General features: G+C 34.9%; 1 protein-coding gene across 5 annotated transcripts; it reads right to left on the reverse strand.

Annotated features, from left to right (window-relative positions):
• Nucleotides 1-164: 164 nt before the first annotated feature.
• LOC117986172 (transmembrane protein 135-like) lies at nt 165-22,280 on the reverse strand. Of its 5 annotated transcripts, none has more exons than XM_069501513.1 (10): nt 14,240-14,243; nt 13,712-13,889; nt 12,648-12,778; nt 12,157-12,283; nt 10,476-10,627; nt 9,921-10,032; nt 7,912-8,064; nt 7,472-7,612; nt 6,864-7,030; nt 165-5,457 (listed from the first exon to the last, which is right to left on the reverse strand). In XM_069501513.1, the coding sequence occupies exons 2-10, from the start codon at nt 13,868-13,870 to the stop codon at nt 5,394-5,396; spliced, it is 1,206 nt and encodes a 401-aa protein (XP_069357614.1). In that variant the 5' UTR covers nt 13,871-13,889; nt 14,240-14,243; the 3' UTR covers nt 165-5,393. The 5 variants fall into 5 exon arrangements, with proteins under 5 accessions (XP_069357614.1, XP_069357612.1, XP_069357611.1 ...); XM_069501511.1 differs by lacking the exon at nt 14,240-14,243 and adding an exon at nt 14,081-14,190; XM_069501510.1 differs by lacking the exon at nt 14,240-14,243 and adding an exon at nt 14,009-14,146.
• Between the last annotated feature and the right edge of the window lie 662 nt (nt 22,281-22,942).

Here is a 22,942-nt window from a genome sequence, read left to right on the forward strand (position 1 = left end):
ATATTTTTTACTGGCAATAATCTCGATTATAAAAAAATGCGAGTTTTGAAGGAAGTCTAAGTTATAAACTATGCCAATTCATATAATTTCTTATGGAATAATCACACTTTCAAAATAAAGGCACTAATCTGTCTATATCAGAATAATAAATACAACACCTGATACAATATTAAATTGTTTTATTCCAAAAATATAACAATACCTTATATTAATGTAATGTTTTTGGTACTTTAATAAAATATTAGGTCCATACGATGCAATAATTTGTCCCTTACACAAATCTGTCTTTACAACCAATTTTAAAACAAATCAATTTTTTAAGGAATGCAACAATTATTATAATTACGAATTAAAACCAATTAACACCAATATTAATTATTTAGGACAAATTAAATAAACACAACACCATTTACTTATTAATAAATTAAAATAATTAAAATAAATATTTTTCGTAATATAAAAAAAATATTAATTGTTCTTACAACAAACACTATGGCATGGCATATACATTTTATACATTGATCATTATTATTAATATAAGGTTCGTCCAGATTAGTAGGTAATGTTATTAAAACGTTTGTTGTGTAAGACCTCATTCACACGAGATTTGCAACGCACATTTTTTTGTAGGACAAATCTTACCGGATATGTAGTGGCGTATACATTGAGTACCAATAGGACCGTTCACATTTGTTTGTACTGCGAAAAAAAAGTACGTCTGAAAGTTTTATACTCATTGTGCCACTATTACGTATTCGGTAAGATTTATCCTGCAAAAAACGTACGGTGTTAATGCTGTGTGAACGGGGTCTAACTCACTCATACTACCAAGCATTGTTACGTAACATGACGTTGACAGATATTATATAATAATGGAAATCACTCACGATAGTTTAAACGCTAAAATAACGTGGGGTTGTCTAAAATTAGGTAGGTACATATTAAAATCATGTCATGTTAAATAATCTGGACGCACCGTCAAACTACTTAATATGTATCTAGAAAAACTATAGTGCATAAAAATCACGGGCTTTTTTCAGTTCACTGCCGAATCCCTTTAATACTCTAGTCATTATCCCGCTTACCGAGTCTCCTACTTATGCGGTTTAGCGATGAGTGATTCATTCGAATAACAATCGAATTATTCGATGCTGTTATTATTCGATAAAAATCCAATAACAGTTGAAAAATCGCGAAACAATCGTTTGTTTTGATTGTTCATTTGTTACTTAGCGCGCGTATGAGACGAATGAATCGAAAATCGAATATAATGTGCAATTGATTTTGATTTTCGATTTATTCTTTCCAGGCCGTGCGCTCCGCATTTGTAGTTCCATCCGTATCGACTATTCGATTCATTCGATTGTTTTAATTGCAACAATCGCTAATGCGGTTTGCTTTATCGATAGAGTAATCGAGCAATAAAAATGAGCATTAAACCTGTATTTTCTTGTGTAACGAAATGTTTCTATAGCCTCAATATTGTTAATAATTACCTACGTTAAGTCTATTTTGAGTATTTGTGTAATAAACCTTGGAGTGACGAAATATTTCAATGAGAGTTGCAAAATGAATTCATGATATTTTAAAGGTTTAAAATGGTTCTTCAAGATTTACTTATTTTTACTTAATTACACAATCTGTACTTAAGAACTAATGGTTGACTTCCACCCTTAATCTCCTATAACATGTACGTCCATTATACGATGGGTTTTGCCACAGTTATAGTGACGGATAACTTAGCAGTCTGATATTTGCATATTATATACATATATATCACTTGACTTCTTGTTGGCGAGATGTAAAATCTTATACTAAGCCTACTGGAATTTTCTCTGCTCCATCGATCCAGAATTGACTGAACCTGTCGTTTGATGGACGTCCATATATCTATATTAAATAATAATTTGTGCTTTAAAGTAATGATGTGCCATTGTTCCCAGAACAACGTGATGTCATTATTACACTGGATTACAAACTAATAATATTATAATATAACATATAAATTAAATAAATAAATGACAAATTCCGGATAAAAATATACTTGGCGGTTACGCAGTCATCCGATCCGAGTCCGTGAAAATACGTTCCGAAGTAGTCATAGAACTATTTGTATGGTAGCTTATGACATTATGACGTAGATATTTTTTATATCCGTATTTTCACGGATTCGGATTGGATGAGTGCGTGATCACTCTTAATCTATAAATTAAATAAGCAAAATAATACAGAATCTTATGTTTTCCGTTTACTTATACAATAGTGCTGGATCCGTTGTACCCAAATCTCTTACAATAAATTGTCAGATTAAAAAGTAATGCTAGCTTTTTGCTGCTAGAAACATTGCAAAACGGATACCCAACTTTTAGATCTGTTAATTTAGTTTATTTACAGCGGTACTCAGAGTCGTTAATCGTTACTTAAGATTGAGTTAAACCGAGACAGATGTATGTGAGAGATATAGCTCTGTCTCGTTTGAACTAAACTTAAGTAATGATTAAGCGACTCTGAGTACGCCTGTCAGAGATTTGTATAATAGTAGCACCTATACGCTGAAGATATTAAAGACCGATGGAACGATCATCGGCTAGCGTCAATTCGTATTTTGTTTACTTTAATATCATGATTTAAAAAAAAATCTGCTAAAAAAAGGTAAAAAAATTAAATAAATAATAGTACCCCTAGAATGAGTTGAGTTTTGACAGCTTCCACAATTTAAAGATACCGACTTCCTACATAGATCTTCAGACAGCGCACCTAACGAAATTTTGTAGAATAATCAGTTATATAAAATGTAGGAATACTTTAGACTACGAGACTCCAATAAACGACACTGACGGGCGATAGTATTGTCAGTGTTGCACGTCACGATCATCCACCTCAAATTATTTCCATACATTTCTATACAAAGCAGTGTGCAAGTGTCGCCTCCCAGTGTCGCATGTCGTGGTTGCGTAGCTCAACGTCTACCTTTACATTTTTTTATATAGATAACGGGTACATACCACGATTTAATGTTTTTATTTGTCGCTACGGCATGACAGCTCGAATTTCACCTCTCGCAGCACCGCTCTTGTGATCACGACCCGTGCAATTGGGTTGAAATATCGACAAATCGGTATGTACCCGTTATCTACATTAAAATATGTCGTTAAACCACGAAATAAACTTAAACATAAGCCTTTACATTGAACTCTGAAGTCATCATATCGAAACTCACGAACACGATTAAAGTTTTCGATATATTATGTAAACTCGTACTAGGGGTAAACATAAACTAAAAGTTCGAGCGCAAATAATTTCGACATTTTTAATGCATCGTTCACTCAATTTTACTATAGCACCCATTATAATATGTTCAAGGCACACAGAACATAATTATTTAAATGCAAACTTTTGTAAAGAAGGATATATTGTCTATAAATCTTATAGAAATGATAAAATCATACTACAGGGTGTAACCAGAACGCTAGCAAAAGCGAAGACAGGTGATAGTAGATTACTGCTTTATATGATACCACTAAAAACACGCGAAAAAATAAAAAAATAAAACCTATATTTGTAAAAATTCACGATATATTTGCAAATAATACATCTGAGTGACGCTAGAGGTCAACGAACGTTGCAAAAGTAGACCACTCGAAGTCAATGCCGCGTCGTAGTTGGGGTATTGACCCCAGTTTTGTACGCTATACATTGCGGACTTGAAAAATATTAAATCACTAAAACTACTAAATGAGGCAAATGGTTATTGGTATTGGATTGTGTTTAGATAGTATAACAATAACGCAAAGTTTTTGCTAGCGTACTGGTTACACCCTATATATCAAAAGCCCATTAGTAACAAGCCATCAAGGTCAAAGTTACAATTATTTCTAATTTTATCTCTCAAGCAATTTGACTAACAACTCTTTGTGTACCTACCTACATTCTGTATAATTATAACGTAGCACACGCTGTGCCATTTATAAACTTATAACAACTCAAAAGCAATGTTTTTCCTACCATAATGACAAAAACCGGCCAAGTCCAAGTAGGACTCGGGCACGAAAGGTTCCGTATCATTATCTACAAAAAACGAGCAAAAAAACACGTTTAAATAATATCTGTCCCGGCTGTACTCACGTGCTTAGTCGACGTTAGCCCGACTAGTTTCAAACCCATCCGGGGTCCTTTTTCAAGGGAGTCAGTTCGCGCACTCGCCGCGGTTGTGACTCAACGTTACCGAATACGTAGTGGCGCATACATTGAGTAAGTGTACAGTACAGTAGTAGTATTCACGCGTTGTTTGTACTGCAAAAAAACGTACACAGTTTCAACCGTGTAAACGGTTCTATTCTCTGTGCTACTACGTATTCGTATGTGGGCGTTCCCCAACTAGGTGGACGGACTTAATCCGCTCTGCAACAAGCACACCTGTCTCCGTGTGTGCACATAATGCCACCAATAGAAGTCGCTGGAGGGAGATCGCACGAGCAGCAGTGAAGAATTCATAGCCACGACCACTCTGTCAAGAGTGAACGATTGAGAAGAAGAACTACGTATTCGGTAAGATCCTGGTGAAAAACATGCCGTGTGAACGGGGTCTGAGTTGTTGACAGAAATTCGCGACTATAGTGTAGGTATGGCTATACTCTAGGGGTTATGAGCTCGATGAGCCAACATTATTTATCGCATAGAAAGCAACGACACTTACATATTTTCAGAAGTTCCCCAAAATTGGAAGACGAAAACATTTAAATATTAAACCACTGGTGTATTATTTCACTAATTAAAAAAAAAGAGGTTCTCAATATTTATGTGTGCCAATAATAAATGACCTAACTTTGATCAGTCAAACGATCAATAACAAACACATTCACAAAGCACAGTTTTCATTTTTATAAAAAAACCTTTTCAATCGTTTTGTTCGAATTTTAAAGGCATATCGTAGGTGGAAACACACTATTGTGTTGTGCTTGTGTGTTGTGATGCGACAAAAGGCGAGTCACAACATTTTATGCCAGTTGTTCTCCACAAACTATAAGACCTTGCGAGTCGCGTCCATGAGCTAGGAGTTCAGACCTATTTAAGTAGGAATCAGGCAGGCACCGCATCTTACTTCACGAACCATCTCAGTGAAAAGGTATTCAGTTCCGTTCGTGGTGCCCTCTGATTGGTCGATCTTCGCGCCAGATTGCGTTGCAACACACAACAAGTCACAACACTGTGTTTGCACCTTAAGGATTTCCCAACGTCACAAAACTAGAGGTTAAAAATAAACCCTGTTAAAATAAGCTTGCGTTTTAACTAAAAATCACAGACTGCGCCTAAATTATACACAACAAGTTATATAACAACAATATAATAATTATATAACGCGTATTTCTTTTGTAAATAATATCAAAACGTATTTAGGGATGAAAATCTTTATACCTAAGAATCTTCTGTATAAAGGCGTGTTGGATTTCGTCGGCTCTGAAAAAAAAAGATTATCGAGTGTAATGGCAATTTTTTTCGACAATTTCAAAACCTGAAAATCTACAAAATACAATAAAACTTATTATTATTATTATTATTTAATAAACTAAGCAGCTTTCGCTGATGCGTCTATATCAGAAGTGCTTCGAGTTTTCCAAATGTTTGTCTAATCTATTCTTGAACTGGTTAGCAGAACTTGACATAACCACATCCTTAGGCAATTTATTCCATACTAGCTTATGCCCGCGACTACGTCCGCGTGGACTACTCAAATTTCGAACCGCTATTTTACCCCCTTAGGGGTTCAATTTTCAAAAATCCTTTCTTAGGGGATGTCTACGTCATAATAGCTATCTGCATGCCAAATTTCAGCCCGATCCGTCCAGTAGTTTGAGCTGTGCGTTGATAGATATTGTAGCTTCATATCACTTAAAGGTAAAATAACTATAATCATAGCGCATTCATACTATTACATAAAATACTAGCTTATGCTCGCGACTTCTTCCGCGTGGACTACAATTTTAAATCCCTGTTTTACTTGACACTTTGACGTCCGTAAGATAAGCTCATCTTGTAATTTTCACCAAACTGTATGATGGAGTGTTAGGCACAGGTTTAAATTAGGTGTTTCGTATGAATAAAACCACGAAATTAATGACTTGTGGCACACACTAATTATTATGGAAAGCGAAAGACACGTGTTTACATGGCAGCGGTCCGAATGTGAAGAAGAAGAAAGTGAAAAATAATAAATAAATAAATAAACTACTAACTGACTAACTGTCATACGTTACAGATGAAGTTTTGTTGGTGTTGCCAACACTGTAGACAAAAAGTCCGAATGCAAGAAAGTGAAAAATAATAAATAAATAAATAAACTACTAACTGACTAACTGTCATACGTTACAGATGAAGTTTTGTTGGTATTGCCAACACTATAGACAAAAAGTCCGAATGCAAGAAAGTGAAAAATAATAAATAAATAAATAAACTACTAACTGACTAACTGTCATACGTTACAGATGAAGTTTTGTTGGTGTTGCCAACACTATAGACAAAAAGTCCGAATGCAAGAAAGTGAAAAATAATAAATAAACTACTAACTGACTAACTGTCATACGTTACAGATGAAGTTTTGTTGGTGTTGCCAACACTATAGACAAAAAGTCCGAATGCAAGAAAGTAAAAAATAATAAATAAATAAATAAACTACTAACTGACTAACTGTCATGCGTTACAGATGAAGTTTTGTTGGTGTTGCCAACACTGTAGACAAAAAGTCCGAATGCAAGAAAGTGAAAAATAATAAATAAATAAATAAACTACTAACTGACTAACTGTCATGCGTTACAGATGAAGTTTTGTTGGTGTTGCCAACACTGTAGACAAAAAATTATACTTACTTGTTACTAGTGACGGTATGCATGAGGTTGACGATGTACCGCGGGCATACATCCTCGTGCATGACTCTCGCATGGAACAATATGCCTTGGCATATGCAGTATAGAAGTTCCACTAACGGCCAGCTTGCGGGTATCGTGCCCTTTTGGTATAGCCATGAGAAAAGGATCTGGGAAAGGATAAGGGTAATATAACATTCTTACACAGAGCTATTAAAATTGAGCATTGATGTGACTACATAAGGTTTGTTTTGCACTGTCAAATAAAATCCAGCCATGATGAATTTCCAAAATCTACTTACAGATTTAAAGTTTGTTCTTCTTTTTAACCGACTTCAAAAAAAGGAGGAGGTTCTCAATTCGTCGGAATCTTTTTTTTCATAACATAACATGATCATCAGTTTCTCAAAGAATTTTTTTTAAATCTTGATTTGTTAGAGTCAATTAAGACCATATTATTGTATTATTATGTAATTTTGTGCATCCAAATGCAAAGAAAATTGTATAGTTTGATATATGTGTGTGTGTGTGTGTGTGTGTGTGTGTGTGTGTGTTTGTGTGTGTTTGTGTGTGCGTGTGTGCGCGTGATGCTTACATAATCATTGTTTTACCTGCAATGTAGAAGTGACGGGGGCCAAAGCGATGGGCGTTGAAGGAGACGCTTTGAACGCCAGGCCGGCGAGGAAGCCCGCGGGCAATGCATATAGTGCACTATCTCTACCGTTCTTACGGCACAGCAGACATACTACTAGCTGAAACAGAATATTTTGGTATTTATTTCCCCTTTCATCCCTCGATTGTAAGTTTTTCTTCGGCCAGTGTTTGCTTCTCGAAGTCTAGTCAAGAAATTCATAGTTAAGATAGGGGCCTTCTTTAAGGGACCATTCAGACAACATGTGTCTTCATGATCAACCCATCGCCGGCTTACTACTGAGAACGGGTCTCCTCTCAATAAGAGAAAGGTTTGGTCATAGTCAATCACGCTGGCCAAGTGGCAGACTTCACACACCTTTGAGAGCATTATGAAGAACTTAACAAGTATAAAACCTACCCTATAAATCCCAATGTAGCCGCCGAAGAAAAGGCCAAGTTTGAGATGCGACGGCTTCAATGACTTCAGTGCTTTGGTCGGCGTAAGGATCCTCGGTATGACGGTCCGCAGTATAGTCATCAGGCAACCCACGCCGAATAATTGAGCCGCACCCTAGAAATAAAAGATGTTTTGATGAATCCATACTAATATTATAAATGCGAAAGTGTGTCTGTCTGTCTACTAGCTTTTCACGGCACATCTGTTAAACCGATTTCGATGAAATTTGGTACAGATATAGCTTACATCCCGGGGAAGGACATAGGCTACTATTATTATCCCGGAAAATAAAAGAGTTATAATAAGAGTAATAAAAGAGTTATAATAAGAGTAATAAAAGAGTTATAAAGAGTTGTAATATAGGTAGAGATTTTAAAAACCTAAATTCACGCGGAAGGAGTCGCGGGCATCATCTAGTAGCAGACTCTGAGAGTGAACTTTTATAAATCTATACTAAGGAATGCCTTAAGTAACGATTAAACGACTCTGAGTGTGGCGGTATGTTTTGTAAAATCAAAAATCGCCATGTAAATTGCACCTAATGATTAACTACGGAAAATCCACAAACTTACCACTCTACAACAGGCAATTTATCCTTGTTGCTTATAGGCGTAATAACATATTTTTATATTTCTTATGAACGTAAAAATATATCCTCAATCATTCCTCAATAATTAAACAAGGTATGACAAAACAACATCCATATGACCATATCCATACTAATATTATACATGCGCAAGTGTGTGTCTGTCTATAAGCTAGCCTTTCACGGCCTAGCCATTCAACCAAAAATGAAGAAAGGTACAGAGGTAGCTTGCATCAGAAGCATATGGATATACTTGTAGGCTACTTTTTGTCCTGGAAATCAAAGAATCCTTGCGAGATTATAAAGAAAATCCTAAATCCACCTGTTAAAGTCGCGATCAACATTGGTACAGAGGTAGCTTGCTAGCTAAGAGTTCCCACTTTCCACAGGATTTTTAAGAAACTTAAATCCAAGCGGACGAAGTCGTGGACATAATCTACTCAATACTAATATTATAAAGAGGTAAAGTTTGTAAGTTTGTTTGTAGGGGGTAATATTTGGACCTACTGAACCGATTTTAAAAATTCTTTTACCAGTATAGGAAGCTACATTATTCCTGAGTGACATCTAGACTATATTTTATTTCAAAAAAATTAGAAATCCCTACGAAAATTCTAATAAGTTACCCGTGCGAAGCCGGGGCGGGTCGCTAGTAATTAATATATTCGTACAAACGTTAATTAATTATTTATCATTTTATTGTCCTTAATGTAAGTCCCTGTGACTCCTTTTGACGTTATGTTTGTCCTGTTTGCTAATCTTTTACGTATTTACAAAATATGTAGTTATTTTGTTATGGTTGCCACGAGTTTATGTCCTTTAGGCAGTTGTCCGACCGCTGACGATTAGCGAGAAACGAGTTGAGCTAAAAACTAGAAACCAGTTGGCTAGCAACGAGAAGCGAGTGTGTAGTTGGGAGTTTTGTCGCTGGGCTATGAACCAGTATGCGAGGGTGGGCGATTACGATTAGGTACTTATAATGGACATACATGTATTTAAGTCCTGTGCAAGGTGCACGAGTTTTTGACCGCCAAGAGAGTGTCGCTGACCAAGTTTTTTACGGACAGACAGCGGAGGCTTAGTAATAGGATCCCATTGGCACCCCGTAGCAAACACTAAAAAGTAGTAGTTTAATAGCCATTTTAACTTTTTAACATTTTAACATTTTAACTTTTTTGTTTAATAGAGATTGGTCTTTCTCCCCTTTCTGGGGCAGACGTAGAGATAGCGAGCAAACGAGCAGGCGGGTCACCTTAAGTTAAGTGATTACCGCCGCCCATGAACATTTGCAGCACCAGAGGAACCGCCGATGCGTTGCCGGCCTTTTAAGAATTTGTTGGTTCGCCCCTTGAATAACCCCATGTTGTAATCTAGTGTAACTTACTCTAAAAATGTAGTTCATGCAAGGTCCTTTATGAGGGCACGCCGGACTTTTGCCTTCAATACCTTTCACTGGCTCTCCAACTTCTTTGGACACTCTTGGAGGTGTAAAGAACCTGAAAATACAATAAAAATTCTCATTCAGTGCGAAATGCATAAATTAATAAATAATCATTTATTTGCAAGAACGTTGGTACAAAAAAAAATGGAGGTATACAGTATAAAGAGCCCTTAACATTCAACGAAATTAATAGTGTGCAAATATTTTAAGAGATATAGATCAAAAATTAAGTTATACAGAGTTGTATGGCCATGTTTTCATAAGCTTACACGGGCAATTGAAATACCGCAATTCCAGATAATTTAGTCACTTATGATGTCACAACCACATACAATTTACTGCAATACCCAGCAATACCTGAAAATTTTAGCAATGTTATGCGAAATAATTGCTCCACTTTGCTCCAGATTGACATTTTGTGTTGCTACAATTGCTTAAAAATTGGCCCTGTAAGCGCACCATTACCTATGGCATTTGTAAATAAATAAATACACTTACCAGAACAAAGGCGTACGTTGGCTGTTCTCTCTTTCCAAACGCATAAGATAGAACAGGGCAGAGCTACCGAGCATAAATATGAGAGTTTCGCGACCGATCGACCGCCGCAGCCAACCTTGGTGATCTAATGTTCGAGCCCAGTATTCAAATACCTGAAAAAGATTGCTCTCCTTATGACCAGTTGGTCAAGTGCGAGTCGGAATCACACACAAAGGGTTCTGTACCCTCGTTCAAGAAATAACACTCTTGTCCCCCACACCTAGCCCACCGTACACTCGTGACCTCAAGGACCACGGCTTGTACTAAATGTAGACAGGGACCAGCCCAAGGACGAACACAGCACAAACCAGTAGGTATAATATTATAATAATATGCGCGCTCCAACAGCTGTACCACACTGCAAGTTAATGATGGACAGCACCATCTATGGTGTGATAAAGTAAACATAGTATTTGGTCGTAAACACAATATTTTTAAAATTATTTTAGGGTTCCATACCACAAAAAAAGGAAAAAAGGAACCCTTATAGGATCACTTGGTTGTCTGTCTGTCTGTTTGTCCGTCTGTCCGTCGTGTCTGTCAAGAATAGGGTACTTCTCGTTGACTTAGAATCATGAAATTTGGTACGGAACCGTAAATTTGTGGTTACATCACAAAAAAAATTAAAATGTGTGGATCAAATAATTACTATTTTCAATTTTCAAAGTAAGATAACTATACCAAGTGGAGTATCATATCAAAGGGATTTACCTGTACATTCTAAAACAGATTTTATTTATTTTTATGCATATCAGTTTTTGATTTATTGTGCAAAATGTCGAAAAAATACGACTGTAGTATGGAGCCCTCTTGTCGGAGTCTGACTCGCACTCCGCCGGTTTTTTGTGATATAGCCACAAATTCACGGATCTCGGATTGTTTCCTTTACTTGTGCTAATACTAGGGTTCATGATTTCTCGAGCTTATCAATTTCTCGGGTCTCGAGAATTCTCGAGACTAATTTCTCGGGTCTTCTCGGGTTGTCGAGAAATTTACATTTACGTACGGATTTGCATATTCTTCGGTTCCAATAATGCGATTAATCAACAAATTCAGTGGTTTCCTCTCAAATAAAAGTACCAAAATAATTATAAGACTTTTATTGACAGTCTTCAACATAATTAGCTTCTTTTTCTTAAAGAAAACTAAAAAAATAAGCTATTCTGACATTTGTGACTTATACATATATACAATTACAGCACAAGCACAGCATTAAAAAGAAAAAAAATCAACTTAAAACTTCTAGCTTCTTTCTTTTAAACAAAACAAACAATAAACAAAAATTTCAACATGAAAACGTTAACCCTATCCTAACTTATAATTAAATTACAATCACAGCACCATTTTTGGCATGTTAATTAGAAAAAAAAATCAAATGAAATTTTTGCTTTTAAAACAAAAGGCAAACGCAAATCGTTTTATTTTATAATTTCATAGACTCAAATATGATTTCTCGAGTTCTCGAGTTTTCTCGAGCTTGATTTCTCGGGAACAAAGCCCAACGATTTCCCGGAAATTCTCGGCTCGAGAATTCCCGGGAATGAACCCTAGCTAATACATATAAGTAATTTCAAGCCAGCCCTGAAATATATTTCTTGGAATTTTAGACTGAAATAAATATAAACTAGTGGTTTATACTCACCAAATTAACAAAAAGGTTGACAACCATAACTCTTCTGTAAGGTGGTTCAAAGTACACGGCAAGTCCACTGACTGTACAAGGAAGTAGAACTGTTGTGTAATAATTGAATTGACTAAAGAATAGTTTCCTGTAAACAAAATAATGCCTACAGTGCCTAAACTTTACCCATAATTAAAGTAATAAAGCAACAGTGGTAAAGGTTAAAGTTACAGATGTTTCCTAATTACGTATTATAGTACAGATGCATCCCAAAAGACACATTTCGGATGTTCAAAGAATAAAGTTATGGCCTCGAAAACTACAAATATGTTTATTTATTTTTTATTATTATGAAAATTACGAGAGTTAAATGACGATTGGCACAATTTGGCTTTGACACAAAAAAAATCGCGAAGATTCCCCAAAAACATGTTAAAAATAAACTAGAGAATTTTACATTCAGCGTTAGATACAAAAGTTTTATTTGGGTCTGTTCTATTACCGAGACTTACCTAAATATACAATTTAATGTCACAAAAGAGCTTCCAACAGTTAGACCAAATATACCAGACTTTAAATATAGCTTAAATTGTTCTATCATCTCATTTTTACCCAGTTTTTTACCTCTCATCAGAATTTGTATCTGAAAATAAAACTACATGTTAGGGCCCTCACAAATATAATATAATATTGCACACTGCTTGCCCTGGGGCAATTTGTATATCAGTAAGGCTGGATGTATTATTAATACTAATCTTATACACTGTAGGTACATGGCATTATTTTTGTTATTCATTACCTACCACAAAAACACAATCGGTTTTACTGTGCATAATATAATTTGTTAAGCCATGAATAATTTCAAATCAATTTGAAATAAAATTTACTTCAAATTACTTAATTGGATTAATAATATCTACTAGAGGGAGGGACAAATTTAACAAGTTTTGGTGCGTAGAAATCACAGGACCAAAGTAACATTTTTTATGCCACATTTTTCTCCGAGTGGAACTCAATTAGGTTTGTCCCTTCCAATAAAGTGGATATTCACAAATTGTTTTCAAGAATTTTACACTTCTTGTCTTATCATAATCTGCATACCAGTTGCTACGTCTTTAATCTACCAGATATAAAAATAATAATCAATGCTAAATTACTTATAACTTATGATTATCACTTTCTGATATGTTTTTTCTATTATATTACCTACATATACCTAATATTATGAAAGTGTGCTGTCTGTCAGTCTGTTACCTTTTCACAACCCATCCATTTAACAGATTTCGACCAAATCTAGTCAGGCTATTTTTTATCCTAGAAAAACAAAACATTCTCACGGGATTTAAAAAAAATCTGAATCCACACCAACATGCTCACAAGAGCATCATCTAGGTTGTAATAATTTTGTAAGACTTTTTTTTGTACCTAATCTTATTCTGCCTAATCCAAAAATGAGCTACGTAAGCTGCTTGTAGCAGTAGTAGACTTATAGGCTGTAGAAGCAATTTTTCATAAAATTTAAAAAATAAGTAAACTGTAGTTACTCAACTCATAAACAAATCAAAGAATAACTTACAAGATAAACCATTGCATAAAACTGATAGCTTCCTTTTATACAACTCATGAGCATAGTACTTGTAGCATCACTACATTTATATGTCCAAGGGTGAATTAAAGTATGGCATTCACAGGCGCTGCAGGCCTTATCGAACCAGTATTTGCTTGCTTCGACCATCTTAGAAGACTTAACTTTTCTGGGAAAATCACTTTCTCAAATACATGGGTGTCCTCGAGGAAAGAACAATGTTCAATCGTACGATATTTATTCAACACTAGTTAATCCTGTCTTTAGTATTTTGAGTCACTAAATTACCAAATAACAACCGTCAAACTAGAAAACCAATCGCGAAGTGACGATACGAAGTCTGATGTATTGTATTTGTACCTATGATGATTGTAGGTAACTTGTAGCTTGTTCACTGATTTGAATAGCCGTTTGGGAAAATCACAATAAGCCACTAACAAGACTAACTGAATCAGAGGTAAAGAGATTTTCTCAAGTACGAACTATAAAATAAAAAGGCACAAAATAAACGCGACGAACATCGTTGTCGTTGTCACAGACTACAGTGTATATAGGGAGATAGACTGGTAAGTCGGGCCGTCAAGGCGCCCACTTGAAAAGCGCCATCTAGGAGACGGGTTTGGTACTAAATACAGCCAATACCCAGTATATATACCTACCTATATACATACTTTATAGTTTTTTAAATTAGGTAGGAATGTGGTGTTTGATTTGCGGGAGTTTTGAATGGATAATGGTACTTATCTTGGCAATACTGATAATTACCAATATCACAATGGCATTTAACTCCCGCCAATCAAATTTAATTCAAAAATTAAACACAACTTATTATAAGTTATTTAAACTTTTTCAATTTTTTTTTTTTATAATAAATATCAGCATCACATTTAAGTGGATCTCTTGAATCAAAAAAGTGAATTTTTCCATTTAAAATAAAATTAATATCTTTGCACCAGTTATTTATAAAAAAAATGACAGTTTCCTTGGTCAAAAAATTAATAATTTTGTCTCTATGTGAGCTACATGATATAAAGTTAAAATTTATATTTGATAATAGTATTAATTTTACGTACTCTTGTATTTTATTTTTATTACTTCTGTTTTTCAAAATTTCAATTACGTGATTTTCGATCTCAGCGAAGCAATCAAAAATGTTTCTCGTCGGATAACATAGCCATCCTTTGTCATTGTATTCGCTAATTTTAATATGTTTATGAAAAGCCTCCAGTTCCTTACTTTTAAACACTTCAATGCATTCAGGACAACTTTTGAAAACTTTTTTTTGCACTTTTGTCACAAGCCATCCACTGCAATATGCTACTGCCGCACACCTCTCTACATCTGTCGGAGATTTGCCTTCAATTAGTTTATTTGTATTTATATTTTCAATGTTCAAATCATTAAAATCTATTTCTATATTTTCTATGTTTTCTTCGTTACTCTTTTCGCTACTTTTTATAAGATTTTTTAAATTGTTTAGGCAAAAGTCCCCATCTTTTTCACAATTTGCCCCGACAGAATGAGGAGATGTTAAATTATTTACCATTAACGTCTTATATGCTGCTTGAAACCCATATGCATTTGGCATATTGTTTGAATGGCCCTGTGCTCTTATTGCACCAAAAAAGTTTTCCAAGGGGTCCTGATTGAAATGTCGTAACAAAAGTGAAGTTACATTGAGGGACTTTAAATGATTGATTAATAACTGGAACCCTTCAATTGTTTTTATCCAGCTCGAAATTGATGGAACAGAGGCTTTTCTCCCATCCTTTGTAACAAAGACCATGGACTTCAATACTGGCAAACTTTTTCTCCATAACTGGTGATGAGGAGATTTGGGAGTTACAGCAGTTCTATAAATTTTACCATTTCTTATTTTGCTGTAACTCCCATTCACAGAATCAAATAATTCGTCCATCAATATTAACAAATCAGCCGTGTCTTTATTTTCAGCTGGAAGTTGCCCACAATCTAAAAAGAAAAAAAGGACATGTTAAATACTCATAAAATAAATTATAATAAGTAAAAATTAAAATATTCTATTCTACTAATTAATAAGAATGGAACACAATACACAAATAAGCTGGATAGCCTAGTGGTTATGACGTCGTCTCCTACTCTGTAGTGACCCGGCGGTGGAGTGATCATGATGATCATGATGAAGTAGAAAACCTTGCATAAAGAGTAAAATCCACCAACTTTGACAATGGTAAAGAGAGCAATGTACATCAGTATACAAATCAAGTAGGTACCTGCCATATATCCAAGAGCAACGCCGACTGTCCGACTGAATACCTGAGTGCAGTGTTTCACTTTCATTTTAGGTATTAGTTTGGGCACAACATGTTGCGCCGTTAATTTAGGCACCAAGCGGACACCTTTATAGCCTGGCTGCCTGTGGTACATTTCTTCTAAATGCTGCCATTTTGCAACTTTTTGCTTCCCATCTTGGGTAAACATTAAATTTTTGTTCAACAAATTATTTCTTATACCCTTCATCAGATGGGGTGCATCAAATAAAGGAAAAATCTTTTTTTTATTTAATTCAAAAAACCCACCAGTCCATTCTTTGTTGTCTCTTAAATATTCTATTCTAGTCTCATTTAGTAAACTGTTTATAGCAGCTCGGTTTGATGCCCCCTGGTCACAAACAGTGGCCACAACTTTTAAACCTGTGGCTTCTACTTCTTTTATGACAGTTTTTATTTGTGCCTTTAAGCTGTCTGCTTTAGTAGAGCCTCTACAAAATGTGAAATAAACTGGTTGTTTGAATTTTTTTATGATACCTCTCACCATAAACACCAAAACATGGTCACAAATTTGCTTCTTTTTTTCCTCACCGTCATCCACCATACCAATAATTTCATCATTTTTTCTGCAGTAGGTTAAATTTGGTGAAATTGCCATTTCATCAAAGATAATCGTACAAAACTTATGGTTGTCATTTAACTTTGTTACAGGTTTCTTTAATTCTTCAAATAATTCCACGGTTTTACCTGGCTTGAGGTTTATTTTTTGTAATAAAGTAGAAAGTGTTTTTCTCTTAGGCAAAACACTAAAAGAACTTAGAAACCTATATGCCTTTGGACTGCGCTTGTACAATGCAAGGGAAAGAATTTTTTCTTTAATTGTGAAGCGTCTTCCTTTTGCTTTCTTTCCAAATTGAGTGACTTGCATAGCAAAAAAAGTTTTTGTCTCTTCACTCATATTTTTCATCAAAAGCTCAAATGCTTCGGTCTTTTTAAGTTTAATAGCAGCCTTCTTCTTAAAGTAGTCTTTCTGTATTCGACATTTTTTTAATTGATGTCTCATATTTGAAATTTCTTTGCAGAGTTCCTTCTCTTGTTTGGTGAGAACCCACTTCTTAGCTGAAAGTAAAATGACATCAAATATTAAAAATTGCTGTTCATTAAGTACCATCATGATTAATCATGGTTCGTCATTCAGTGCAATCGTATAACAGCCTAGTAGCTATGACTTTTCGACAGGTTGGGGGTGCAATCAATTCTAACTTTGCAGAGTTATGTGCATTTTAAGAAATTAAATATCACTTGCTTTAATGGTGAACGAAAAAATATCTTAAGGAAACCTGCATGGCAGACGATGGCCTAAACTCATCTCACTCTTAGAGGAGACCTATGCTCAGTAATAAGCTGGCAATGAGTTGATCATGACTAAAGATATTATCAATGAGCAATAAATTCTTAGGGTTATCAAAATAGAGCCTTTTTACTGTTATTCTGCTGCTAGTCTTTCTGACCGTGTATAATATTGTTGTCTTGAAGTCATATTATACAGAGTTATTTAGACAACCTGGCATTTTTGGGGCAGAAAAAATATTGATCCCAACTTGATATGCCTGAGACTTTGTCCACATGAATTTGTTTTTAAAAGTGTCTGCTACAGACAGAGTATGAAGCATGGCATGATCACCACAGTTATAATATTTAACTAATCCAAGTAAGTTATAAAAACTTTTTAGTTTAAAACGAAGGATTCTGATATACCTTTTAAATTGTCCTTTGAGTTTAACTTAATAGCAACTGCAGGTACTGCTTTACTTGATGTTGCAACAAGTCCTGCAAAATACCAAAAATAACACATGAGATAATAATACGATAATCTATACCAACCAATTTTAAAAAAATCTTTTACAAGTAGAAATCTACATTATTCCTGAGTAACATAAGCTATATTTTATTTTCAAAAAATTAGAGATCCACATGAAAACTGTAATAAGCTACCCATGCGAAGGTAAGGTCACTAGTTAATACTAAAGCTACCAACAATGGAAATGAAAAAATGATGTTTGATTTGAAAGGTATCAAACTTTCACATCAGTAGTTCATTTAAGTTATACTACACTATTCTATTAGTATCTAATTAAATTGAAATGATATGATCATGTAAATCAAAAACACTATTTTTTTGCATTTCCTATTGTATGGCATATACATATCTGCCATGTTAAAAAATAAACTTAAAGGCGATTTAAAATTATAGGATACTAACTAGCTTATGCTTTCGACTTCGTCCGCATGGACTACACAAATTTCAAACCCCTATTTCACCCCCTTAGGGATTTAAATTTTCAAAAATGTTTTCTTAGCGGATGCCTACATCATAATAGCTATCTGCATGCCAAATTTCAGCCTGATCCGTCCAGTAGTTGGAGCTGTGCGTTGATAGATCAGTCAGTCAGTCAGTCAGTCACCTTTTCCTTTTATATATTTAGATTTAAGATTTATAATTACCTGGTGCCATTTCCATTTCATTAGAATTTGATATGAAACTGGAGCTAGTATGCGGTTCAGAAACAATTATTGCTTCAGCAGCAGCCATATTCTCTAAAATAAAAATATCAATATCAAAACCATAATAAAGTAAATACATTGAGATATGAATTATTCACATTAGAGAGTAAGACTTGTCCATGTTTCTACATAAAAAGTTCTTGTAAATAATTAACTTGAAACCATAGCTGTCTGATATTCTGTGACAAGTTACATAATATCTAAAATATACCAATTAGCAAGTGAAAATATTTGCTAGTTACAAAGGTACTTTAAAAATGTCTAACCAACCTGCTAAACAGAGTGATGGGATGGCTAGGGAACACAACTTTGTTGGGTACAAATAAATGTCCTCAAAATGTCTACGACAGACCCTTCTGTTGCTGTAAATGTAATCTTTATCTAATTCCGCTACATGACCCCCAATCTTCTTCAGCCACACTTGAAACAAATCAATGTGCTGATTTGGGTTGGGGAAACGGTGCAGTGAGATACCTGGAAATACATAATGAAGTAAAGATATTAAACATCAAGCTTATCTAATTATAGTGATCCGACTAATAGCTTATTTCTATTGAGAAAAGTGCTAAAAACATTAAGTCACTGTTCAAACATCAACATTTTAGGGTTTAGTACCTACATCTCACGTTTGCAATTAAACAAAACTGTGGTGCTAGAGCTAACGCATCTTGTCAAAAAGGCATCCTTGCATCACTGCATCCTTGAAATGATAACTTTCAAGGGCAATCTTCCGATTGAATCAATTGAGTATATGAGGCAGCAAGCAATACTTTCTGATATAAAACAGAACGAATTTACTTACCATCGCCTGCAACAGTTGAACAGCCAGGCACACAACATACTTTTTGAGACATTTTACAAATCTAAACTTCCAAACCACTAAACAAAATCAGATTGCAACAGAGTTCAGGGGGAATGCCAAGTTATCGTTTACACAAGAAACAGTAGTCCAAAAAACAAGCCAAAATAATAAACGTAGGGATCGTCGGAGTCCGAAAGCAAAGCAAAAGTCGTGAAATCTTTAATATCAAATAAAATTACTCCCAAAACTGTAGAACCACCGTAGAATTTCGTTATGAAATGAATTCAAATTTCAAACATTTTGACACTTGTCACCCAGTTTTCTTGACCATAGATATGAAAATCTAGAATTTGAAGAACATTTAACTATTATTTTAAAAATAAAGCTTAATTTTAGCAAAATTTATAATAATTGAATATTTCTTTTTTCCAAATAAAAAGAAAGTATGTTTTTAATTTAATTTTTCACAATATTGGAACTTGAGTATTTTTTATTATGTTAACACTGTCATTAAAAATAATTTACATGTTAACACTGGAACATTATTTCTAAATCCAGCTCCTAGATGGCGCTATTAATCTAGTTTAGCAGCAGAGTTCTAAGATAGCATACCATGGTCGTTGTCGTCCAAAGTACTCTGTGTTGTCGTCGGACGTCATCGATTCGTCGGTGATCGACGGATCATCAATCAAAATCTTGATCAAAATTCAAACGTCAAAAATAAATCAATTGTCGCCTGTCGCCTGTCAACTGTCAAGTGTAAATTATGTCATTGTGGCATAGAGATAGTTTCATATTCATCATGTACCTATTCATCCAAGCCTTGGATGAATGCATAGATTATCTACTGATGAATGTATACTATCCATAGAGATAGTATACATCTTACATTCATCTAAGATACTATCTCTATGATCCAAGCATTGTGGTGTGGTCTAAGCTAAGGGTGTGGTCATTGCATTAACATGGCATTAACCTTGTCAAAAAGATAAAATGACAGCTACAATGCGACAATCGCATGACAATCGCAATCACCCAGGGTGGGCGGCCGGGCCGACCACTCTCATTATTAAAGGTCAGCCTATATTACGGTTGCATGCGTACCTAACTACGTATGTGTACGACAAAGTATGAAATCTGAATAAACAACCTGTGCACGTGCAGGTTAGCTATAGCATAGATTTTTTAGGGTTCCGTATGCAAAGAGTAACACGGCGCTCTAATAATGTTAGGTACCTAACTACTCAGCTATCTGTCTGTCTGTCCGTCTGCGTGCCATGGGTCTCCAACCCATAGAAGAAATGAGTTAAGTATTACAAACTTGAAATTTTTACCTATTCGGTGTAGGACGTTGACCCAAAACCGGAATTGAATCCCACCAAAATCATTATTTCAATTAGTTAAAGGGTATTAAATTCTGTGCACTCATCCGTATTCGGTTCGTATCCGTGATTCTTCGAAGTGACCGTCATACAAAATAGGTACGTAGTTATTCATTTGATTCGTATTTTACCAGCTGAATTTGATTTCACGAACGAGAGCACAAAATAATGCCAAAAGTCGGTTGCCAAGACTCGTAAGTTATTCATGCTTTAACGGTTAAAATGTTATGAAATCTCTATAAGAAATATAGAGCCAATAATATAGTAGAGGCAAGACGTCTCTAACTGACTTTCGATTTGTGCTGCGCATCCTCAGAATACAGACTGTATTCTGAGTGCGCATCATAGCCCATTATCCCAAGTACAAAGTTTAAAGCTCTTAGGTTTCCTTCACTGTAGCACGTATTCTATCAATAATTAATAACAAATAACTGTACCTATAAGCCCTATAAACCTTATGAACCTGACTCTATAAGCCCTACATATTGGTTAAAAAAAAAGTAGTTATAGTTTCGCCGTTTAATGTTCGTAGAACTATTACGTGACATAAAAACGAAGTCCATAAAGAATAGTTTGTGTGATAATCACGAAATGGACACACAAAATAATACGATATCGTGATTGTCACACAAACTATTATTTTTAGACTATTATATTATAAGATATGTCACGTAATAGTTCCACAGTTCCACGAACATTAAATGGCCAAGCAATAAGCTATACTTTTTATCAAGATGTAGAGTTTGTATATAGTTATAGTAGTTTACTAATTATTTTACTGCTAATAATTTTTGCTTTCACCACACACCACCAGCAAAACATCACATCTACCTACAGTGGACCTGAGTATATTGGAATGGTAACTCAGCAGGCGATAGAGTGGGCAATACTCAAAATTATAATTATTTACCTAGGTAGGTACCTACGTAGTTAATCAAATTAGAAAAGAACCAAGATAACTGACATAGTGATATAGATGTAGCAAAGCAGAGTAGCCAACAAAGCTCAACGGGTTGCAAAGCAGAAGTGGCAATGGGTGGGGCACATAGTTCAAAGAACCGATAGATGGTATGGTCACAAGGTGCTGGAAAATCGACCTTACACTGAATAGCGCAGCGTTAGTATACTACAACTTGGGCGACAGATGACATCAAACGAGTTGCAGAGAGCCGCTGGCAGCTGGATCCAGGTAGTGCAAGAACGTGGCATATAAGTCCCTATGAGACTGCTTATGTCCAGCGGTGGACATCTATCGATTGATGTCGACTACAACAAAACCTTAGAAACGCCTACTCAAAAACAGAGATATGAATGTTAGTACATAATAGTTCAATGCTCACAATAATATTCTATGGGAATCCTAATTGACGCGTCAAAGAAAAAATACTCACACAGCTAAGACAGCACAGTGGAAACCAAAATTTAAAATTTCCTTTCAGGCATGCTCGAATCATCATTGAAAAAGCTTTTAAACAGCTGTTTGTCCAAGGGTGAATGATTTCTGCACATCCATGTTGACAAATCCCAGAAGTATTCAATAAAAACTTACTAATTTCAACCATTTTTATATTAAGTATGTAGTTAACTAGGAAATGATTGATTAAAATAGTAATTAAGTATTCGAAAATTATCACTTGATTGTTAAGTGCATTTAATTCCCTAAATAAAATAGGTAAGTTTAAACGGGATGTATCACTCAACTAGTCCATTTCTATACAAATTAGAACATTTACTAAAACATTCTTAACAATTTATATATTGAGATAGTATACCAATAGCTATTGTTCCATCGCCGGTTCATGAGGTCAGTTTATGTAAATTTTATAACCTCATACATTTTAATTTAACTGCTATGTTTATGAAATCAAATACATAATACTGGACTAAGAACGGGATGCAAACAATGCGAGGATCCGTTAAAGGATCTCTTCAAAAGTTCTCTTGAAAAGCAGCAGGGCCATCAGGGTTCTCTCCACTGATGCTTTACTTATTGTAACTTCACCTACGAGTAGGTTGAAAATTCAACTTAATTCGTTGAAACTCATAATAATAATTATTATGACGATAATATTATTATGCTTTGATGGATATTCTGAAAAGTAAGTACCTATACAGCGTGTTTTTTTAACTGGAACCTTTGATTAGACCGTTAATTGGTTAAACCGATGGGACATGAAAATGTAGCAGACTGACATAGTTACACACTTTCATGTATTTTGTAAAA

The sequence above is a fragment of the Maniola hyperantus genome, chromosome 10 (assembly GCF_902806685.2).
Source record: "Maniola hyperantus chromosome 10, iAphHyp1.2, whole genome shotgun sequence".
Classification (NCBI taxonomy): Eukaryota; Metazoa; Arthropoda; class Insecta; order Lepidoptera; family Nymphalidae; genus Maniola; species Maniola hyperantus.